Source organism: Alligator sinensis, unplaced genomic scaffold (genome assembly GCF_000455745.1).
Source record: "Alligator sinensis unplaced genomic scaffold, ASM45574v1 scaffold1181_1, whole genome shotgun sequence".
Lineage (NCBI taxonomy): Eukaryota > Metazoa > Chordata > Crocodylia > Alligatoridae > Alligator > Alligator sinensis.
Genome location: NW_005842945.1, coordinates 296,377 through 305,433, shown reverse-complemented (window position 1 = coordinate 305,433; position 9,057 = coordinate 296,377). Strand labels below are relative to the sequence as shown.

The window sequence follows — 9,057 nt, the reverse complement described above, 5'->3', positions numbered from 1 at the left end:
CCCTCTATGTGACACTGGTCAGGCCGCAGTTGGAGTACTGTGTCCAGTTCTGGGCGCCGCACTTCAGGAGGGATGTGGACAGCATTGAGAGGGTTCAGAGGAGGGCCCACCCGCATGATCAGGTGGCAGCAGGGCAGGCCCTACGAGGAGAGGCTAAGGGACCTGAACCTGTTCAGCCTCCAAACTAGTCGGCGGGGGACCAGCAGGCATTGGGAGAGTTCCTGTTCCCCCGAGCACTACCAGGAGTGACAAGAAATAACGGTCACAAGCTAGCAGAGAGTAGATTCAGGCTAGATATCAGGAGGCGCTGCTCCACTGTCAGGGTGGCTAGAATCTGGAACCAACTTCCAAGAGAAGTGGTGCTGGCTCCTACCCTGGGGGTCTTTAAAAGGAGCCTGGATGAACACCTTGCCGGGGTCGTTTGACCCCAGTACTCTTTCCTGCCATGGCAGGGAGGCAGACTTGATGATCTGCTCAGGTCCTTTCTGACCCTACCAACTATGAAAATCAGGGTGTGCCCTTTTTCTCCTCCCACACATCTCTGTGCCAGGGTGTGGCAGGGTATTGTTTGTGCCTGACACTTTAAGGGCCAGGAGACAGCAGCTGGCAGGTGCCTGTTGAGGGCAACCATTTTAGATTCAGGGCTGCCCATATAAACAGGGCATTTTGGTGCTGGGGGCCAGGCAACAACTTTGCCTGGCTGTAGGGCTGCTGGTATCAACTGGAGGTAAGGGAGGAGCTGTAGGGGATGGTCAGGAGGCTTCTGGTCCTGGGCATGACCAGAACTGCACCCTGCTGGGAGTGGGTGGGAGCCCCCAGGAAATGCCAGGCCAGTTACCACCCCGGTGAAAGGTGGGTTGGGGCACCTTAACCCCTAGCCCCCACAACTGGGTGACTTACCCCCTTTGTAGGGTCTAGAAGGTGGACCCCAGAGAGAGTTGGGCCATAGACTCTTAACCTGTCTTGACATCCCCTGACTGGTCCAAGCTGGGGCCAGGACTGGAAGTGTCGAAGGGCCGGGGGCCCACCACGAGGGACGCCCAAGAGCCGAGGGCCTGGGGTTCCGGCTGGCCTGGAGGTGGGCCAGGGCTAGTAGAGCCAAAGGTCCTGGGGGGACCACACCTATAAGGGGGAAGCAGTTCAGGGAGATAAGCAGCCGGGAATGAAGGCAGAATAGGCTGCCTGAATGGAGGGATCTAAGTGGGGTCCAACTGGTAGGATTCTGGGGCCTAGTGCAGGGTCAGTGATATGGATAACATCTGGATGCCATCTGCAAGGCTTGGGCTGCGGCATAGGGGAGGAACAGAGCCACAGATAGCACCCCCTGGCATCGGGGCAAGAAATGGGCAGCCTCCCGCTTAAGCAACATCACTTAATTAATTAACAGCGAGGCATGGTGGGCGAGAAGGCGGGTGGTTAGCCCAGAAACAGGTGGGCGGGCCACTGGGAAATCGGCCCTGAGAAGGCCCCCTGTTACATAGGCACAGGCATTCCTCCATCTTCCATTCCCAAAGCACTTTGGGATGAAAGGAGTCAGCACCAGCTAGGCTGAGTCTCCATCCTGGCTTGCTCTCCCACATTGTCTTGGTCTGATATCTCTCACCTTTTTCATGCCCATATATCCCACTAGTGCTATGTTACCCCATTGTGCTCAGTTGGGCTGCAGCTCAGAGACACCATCCTGAAATGGTCCTATGGGTTTGGTGCTCCTTCCAAGCACATCTGTGGCTGGCAGTACCTGGCTTTTACTTGGGTCTTGGTGGACAAGGAGGAGTAGATTAGAAGGAGCATCAGGGTTCACATGTCAACACTTAGTGCAGAATTGTGACTATGCATCTGGGAGAGATCTTCCCACTCCTTCATACTTGCTTGTCTTCATTGGCCCATGGTGGATTTCACAAGATGTTCTGGGAGTTGGGGTGAGGATGCGAGAGGGTCCTTCCATCTGTGGCAGGAGTCTGCTCAGCAGGAGAGAACTGGAGCTAGGAGGAGGTGCATCCATGTGGGAAGAGGACCCTTCTTTTATGCTGTGGTCTGCAGAATGAATGAGCTGAAGAACCCCTGGTCACTGGCACTGTGTGGACTTTCCTGCTTGCCACCTTTCATTAATCCTGGAATTGGAGTGCCTTGTCCATATGGCCTCAGGACTTGGGGTTGCCACACCTGGGGCTTGGTGTTGGTCCATTCTAGATACAGGGGAGTTTGGATCTGGGTCCAGTGAACTCACTAGTGTTTGGATCTGACCTGGTTCTGGTTAAAATATTTCCCTCTTTTGGGAAATTTCCCTCACAGATTGTAGTGAACATGTGTTTCCTGCCTCTGCTGGAAGTGCTTGGAACTGCTGTTTGGAATTCAGTTCTAGAAGTATGAGTACAATTGTAGTGGTGGTGGTGGTGTTTTTGTCTATGAGTCCAGTCATGCACCAGGATGCCACTGTGATAGGTGTAAACAGAACAGAAAGATAGTCCTTACCCTAAAGAGATGACAGTCTGTGACAGGGGACAATAGGTGGAAACAGATAGACAGATAGAGAAGTAAAAGGAAGCAGTGAGGCAATGACGGCCAGGAGGAGGCAGTAGGCTCAGGACCTCAGCACCCCAACCATAACCAAGTTCTTCATAGACATCAAAGCAAAGGAGAGCTGTAAGGAGAGATTTGAAGGAGGACAGTGGGGTAGCTGTGCAGATCTTAGGAGGGATGGCCTCCCAGAGAGAAGGGCAGCATAAGAGAAAGTTATAAAGGATCTCTTTGGCATCTTAATAAGTAGGCAGTGGAGGATAGCATCATGGGCTGACCAGAGGCAGGAGTTGATATAAGAGATGATAGGCAGGCTGGGGATAGGCCATGAAGGGCCTTGAGAGTGAAAAGAAGCAGTGAGAAACGAACAGCTCCATTTTCTAATGGCAATCAGGAGCAGGGACAGAATGCCCTTGACTCATCGTCCCTGAGGCATGTGGTTTTGCAGCCTCTGAAGTGAAGGCCTCTCAGATCCCTGACTGAGTTTACAGCCATTGTTTTCATTTCCCAGCTACACTATGGGGGCACGTGGAAATGGAATGTCATGTATCTTATTTTAGAATGCTTGCCTTCATGGGTTCCAGTATTCTTCCTGGCCAGGGCATTCCAGCTCTTATTGTCTCCAGAAGCATGTGACCTAAAGTATGTCCTTACCCAACCCCCCCCGCCCCGGAAATTGCATGTATAGGTATAATACATAGGGAGAGGGGAGGTAAGTCCCATGCAATATTGTGCCCTGCTCCCAGAACTCCATGTTGCGACTCCTTCAGTAGTCCCTCAACGATTGTAGAGATGGCACACCCTATAGCAGTAGGAGAGCAGAGGCTGCTTTTACCAACACGCTGGGTAAGTCTACACGTGCATTAATGAGCTTTTCCTAATGCGCACTAAATTTAGTACCTCCAATGTGAGGTGCTAAATAAATGTGCATTAAGCTGCTCTAATGCACAGTAGCAAAAGCGCACTTTTTTTGTGACGATTAATGCGCAGTAGCCTATTTTACTGTGCATTAGTGTATTTGCAGTTTTTTATGTGATGCTTTAATGCGCAGTAAAATAGGCTACTGTGCACTAAAGCCCACATCTACATGTGTCTTCTGGGCTATAATTAAGCAGGATGAGCCCAGTGTTCTGAGGTGGTCACTTGCTATAATGCATCAATCAGTAGGTGACCTCACAGAAGGATCCTAAGTATCCACATGGGATTTTGGCCATATATAAAATGAAAGGCTGAAATGTTCCTTCCCGCTTTTAAAGCTGCTTCCCAGGTCCCCAGGGAAAGGGTGTGTACCTGATACAGAGAAATTAGAGAAAAATTCCCTGAAGTCACTCATGCTACCTCTCTGTGGCTGATGCCTAGTTTAAGGCTGAGGAAGCTGAGTACAGCAAGCTAACTGGCATTGCAGAATGAGTCAGTCTCAGAGGCTGAGCAGACTCCTTCTACATGTTGTGACGTAGTGCATGCGGGCACGGGCTAGACAGGGACTCAGGAGTCCTTGTTTCTGTTTCTGACTCTGCCCCTGACCTATTGGCTGACCCTGGTCAAATTGCTTCCTTTCCCTAAGCCTTGACTTCCTCCTCATTTATAGGCTGTAGGTTCTTGTGGGGGGGGAAGAAGCAGTCTCGTGTGCACGCATGTGCATATATATATAGAACCCAGCTCACTTGTGACACTGTGATAGGTATAACACAATAAACCAAGCAGGTAAGAGAAGGATCATTGTCTCCATTTCACAGATGCAGAACTAAGCCACAGTGACATTGAATGGCTTGCCCAAGGTCACATGAGGATTCTGTGGCAAAGATGGGGATTAAACCCAGATCCCCAGAGTCCTATGAGCCCACAAAGCCACCCTGCCATCTGGCAGGAACTGCTACACAGTGCTGGTGGGATGTGGCAAGGCATATATATGTTTCAGTGGCAAGGCATGTATATCTGATTTGCCACCAGTCACCCTGCCATGCTCAGCAATATAAGCCAAAAAGCTACAATTTGCCCAGGCATAGCTGGAATTCATTAAAGGCCTTTTTCTTCAGCATCAATGGGTAAGCTAAAGTAGTTGGTGGGTGGGGGAGTGAGGGGCTTTCAGGAGGGCGTACAAGTGAAAAATTTCAATTATTCTGTATCTATTCTAAGCATGAGGAAGGGAATGTGGCTCCCACGTCTCCCCCGCCTTGCTGTACGCACTGCCAGGCTCCATTAGCAGAATTCTAAATTGTGCTGAAAATGCAGCCAGTCAAGACAGGTGGGAACATAAGAGCTCATCAGCGTCGGCCTAAGAGGATTCTCTGAATGCACCCCTCCCCTCTGCCCCCGCAAGCCTTCAGCTTGTTCACATCATGTGAAGACACCCCACTTGGCTACCCCAGGCTTCCCCCACACTGCCACCCTTTGCCTTTTCTAATTCACTCAACTGATGCAGAAGGTCCTGAGGGTATCCAGATGGAAGGTGGAGTATTCCATGTGCATCCAGGTGAAGTGTTTCTGTTAGCCACGTACATCCAAAGACAGTGCACCTTGTGTGTGCTTTGGGCATTACAGATGCTGCAGAACATCCCAGGTATGTGCCTGCTGTGATGTGGAATATTTCATTTAGAGTGCCTGCACAATTCAAGTACTTGCATGGTAGCTGCAATCTACCTGCTGCTGAACATACCAGGTATGACCAGCTCAAACCCCCCTGGTCTACTGCTAAATACACTGAGTTAAGATGACCAGCCAGCCTCTTGTTAATAGTGGGATGCTAAGAGAATATAGCAGGGGCATGGAAGGCTTTTGTCAGGAATTTCTGTACTTGCAAGACAAGTACATTTACCTCTCATTTCTCCATGGGAGATTGAGCCTGGAGTTCTGGTCAGGGCCAGATTAACCCTCTAGTGGGCCCAAGGCAAACAAACTCAGGGACCCCAGCTGAAGATGAAATTCTTATATTAATTTTTTTCACTCAATAATTATAATATGTAAAATATGTACAACTAGACCCCTTCTTCATTTAGGGCCCTAGATATGTGCCTAGTTTGCCTATGCATAATTCGGCTGTGGTCCTGGTCATGTTTCTCACAAAGAGACACTTGCTGCGATTCAAAGACAAGAGATTTAAACTGACGTTTGTTTTAAGGCAGCCTGTCAATAACTTGGGGAACTCCCTGCCAATGACTATGACTGAGACACATACCTCAGTACAATTCAGGCTTATAGGGCTTCTGTTGAGCCAGGGAATTTGGAGGCAGGGTGAGCAGGGAGCACAGCCTGTCACAGAATTTGGGGCTATGGGGCCTGTTGTGCACGGCTGTCAGCAGCAGTGTGGTGAGGGAGGGCTGTGCTAACACAGTGCCACTTGCCCCACTGGGTAAGGGTGGTGTCTGAGGTTACACTGACTGGGGTACAGAGCAAGGTCTAGCAATCTTGCTGCAGCTGGCTGGAGTCAGGAAGGGTTTTCGCTCTGTGATCTAAGATTCTCCTGAGTTTCTCCTGTGTTAGGAGGCCTTACACCTTCCTCTGAAACCTCCTGGCCAATATCAGAACAAAAGGATACAGGAACAGAAGGTCTAGAGGCCTGTGCCATGTGTCCTGGGCATGCGCTGCTGAAAGCATTCTAGTACCCAGGCAAAGTAGAAGTGAAAATCAATAGTGTGTTTAATTGAAACTCCAGGGGAATTTTAGGTCAGCAGAATGTAATTCCTCTGCTTGGAATTTGGCCAGGATGCCACCACTTTGTTGAAAATATTATGAGATTTTAATGACAATTGGTCAGGACCTTGACTTGAAGTCTCAGAGGGGAGATGGCACTGTGTTCCTAAGCATCAGTTAGGTTCGCACTTGCAGTTTATGGCAGGCCCTGGCTAGGTGCTTTTTAATATCCTGGATAGATCTAATCATAGCCATCATGATGGGGCACAGGGTCAGAATTCAGTCACCCTCACCACCTTGTTGCACCTGCCTAGTGCTTGGATAGCTGGAGATGATGGCCCAAGACAGGATGGTTGCTGATGTGGGTGACTCCTTCTGAACAGACTAGCTCAGAGTCAGTTGGTCTGCACTTCTTTGAACTAAGCAATGACTCATCATCAGGAATACCTGGCCCAGCAAACACTTTGCCTATTTGCAGTTGCTAGCTGTGGGGGAGTAGAGTATGTGCTGCCCCAGCTTTTAGTCTGCTGATGATGTGTACCCTATACACAGCTGGATGCTTTCTGCATTCTCACATCTGGCCCTCCAGGCTTTGGAGATGTGGTGTCACCTCAGATCCTACCTCTCTGTATCCCAGGACCACCAAGTGCTTTCAAAATGTGTATGAACTAAATCTTAGAACCGATTCATAGTGCTAGCTGAGACTCCTTAGCTCTCTTATAAAGAAGGAAGCTGAGGCACAGAGAAGGGAAGTCACTCCTCAAAACTCACAAAGCAATTCCAGGGCTGTCCAGAACTCAGCTGTCCTGACTCCTAGCCCTCTGCCTGAGCCACAGGGCGGTCCTTCCTCACAGAGACTGAACACTGATCCCTTCATGAGCATCACAGGCACTTCTGCTGATTCTAACAGGAAAGCTGGAGCCCAGACAGTCTTGCTCAGGACTGTGGCTTCTGTGCCCTGTTCCTGCTGCTGTCACGGGGGGGGAGGGAGGGAGGGGGAGCTTTAGCAATCTGGTGACACGCCAGAGCAAAACTTCACATTAGTATTAATCTACCAGTCACTGCTTCTGCAAGAGCTGAACCAGCAAAATGAGCTTTTACAGAATATTTTATTATACCCTTCTCCCCGCCCCCCCGGCTCCTGGTTCACGGCACATGATTTATTACAGGCATGTCGGCTTCCTGCATTGGAGGTGCTCTCGCTGACAGATCGCTTCTTAATTTGGAGCTGAAAGAGCAGACAGTGTGTGCACAAAACCAGAAACCGTGAAATTTAACATCAGAAAGCTATAACTGCAGATTCCCAGATAGTGGGGCCTGCTCTGACTGATAGAGCAGGCTCATCTCTGCATCCTGATGCTCAACTCCCTACTCCACTACAGACACACTGAGTAATAAACTCCCTGCTGGGGCCTAGACATCTTCCTGATCTAAAACTTCAGAGAATCTGGAGCTAGACTTTATGCTAGCCTCCTCCACTGTTCAGAGGCCTCACCTCAGAATTAGTCTTCCCATAGTCCAGAGGTACTGTGTCTTCTATAATCACAATACACCATCTGCACTAATCTTCCCTGCAGGCTCAAACAGTTCTCAATACCACAGTAATCTGCAGTTGACCTCATTGCCAGTGCTCCCCATAACCCAGGAGTGCCCCTCAGTATGATTGTCACACTATAAAAGCAGAGGAATCTCAAATACTAAGTGGGTATTTCTGTCTCCCCTCCTCCCTGGATGGGGTTGGGGCACTGTTGCTGGGTGGCACAGCTGTGACATTGGCACAGTGGATGCAGGTGATGCCTGGGTCCTTGCCCTGTCTGACAATGTGTGTGAACTGCTGTATACATCTTTACTCTCTTCTCTCCCTTCTGCAGCAGTAACTGTGACCTGGACTATGATCTCTACAGAGATGATTTCCCTTACCGGTGAGTAAGGGAGGCAGGGAGGAGGGGCACAAGAGCACAAGCTATCTCCCAGTTCTTCAAAACTATTTATTGTTTATTGTAGCCATTTACTGTACGCAGCTGCATGTGTAGGAGCTCCCTTTCCCCCACCCCAGCTCCATGACATAGGTGCTCATCCCTTCACTGACCAGACTCACAATTGAGCCATGTCAGCCAAGAGTTGCTGTAGCCTCCTAACTTAGCATGTCTATACTTCAACCTGCTACGGAGCGTGGGCTGGGCAGCTCCAAGCACCAGCCTTACAGTGGGAGCATGGGTGTGACATCCACCAGACCCCAGTACACAGGCCCCAGTGAAATCTTCAGTGGAAGCATGTGCTACCTGGGGGTGTCAAATACACAGCCATGTTATGTGGCCTGCAAGCTCCCAGAAGGATCAGTAATGGGGGGAGGGGGCTACTACCAAAATCTGGGGCCTGGAGCCTTCTTGGTGATCAATGGCTGCATTTAACTTCACATCTGCTGCCACTGCTTGCTGCCACTGCTGCTGTGTCCAGATCCAGCCCTCAAGGAGCCTTGTGGTCTCTGTCCAGCCTGGGGGGGGTGGCGGTTGGAGGGTGTGGTGGTGGCAAAGACATCTGTGTGAACACACTCCTTTCAGGAAGAGTCCAGCACAGGAGAGAAACTAATCTGGAAGTCAGTGATCAGCACTTGTAAGAAAGCCCCTCTCTGAGGTGTCCTGATTGGAGATGGTTACTGGGTTGTCTCCTCTGAAGAAAAGCAGAGCTGTCCTGAATTGTAGCCATGTGGGATATGGTCCCCAATCTCATTATTATGCCTCTGTTTTATACCAGTTGGTTGATTAGCTGCAAAAGGCACCAGCAGTTAATAACCACAGAGTCCAGATTGTGCCCTCTGTCAGTGTCTGTTGGGACTTTGTCATCTTCAGTGAAAGTCCATTGCTGTGCATTGAAATTCACTGGGCAGCCTGAATGCAATGTGCATATCTT

General features: G+C 50.0%; 1 protein-coding gene across 1 annotated transcript in view; it reads left to right on the top strand.

Moving 5' to 3' along the window:
* LOC102381511 (RNA-binding Raly-like protein) overlaps nt 1-9,057 on the top strand; it is a 29,486-nt gene that overhangs the window by 9,693 nt on the left and 10,736 nt on the right. Inside the window, exon 2 of the mRNA XM_025192557.1 lies at nt 8,019-8,069. Within this exon, the coding sequence (XP_025048342.1) occupies nt 8,019-8,069 (51 nt within the window). The remainder of the gene's footprint in view (nt 1-8,018; nt 8,070-9,057) is intronic.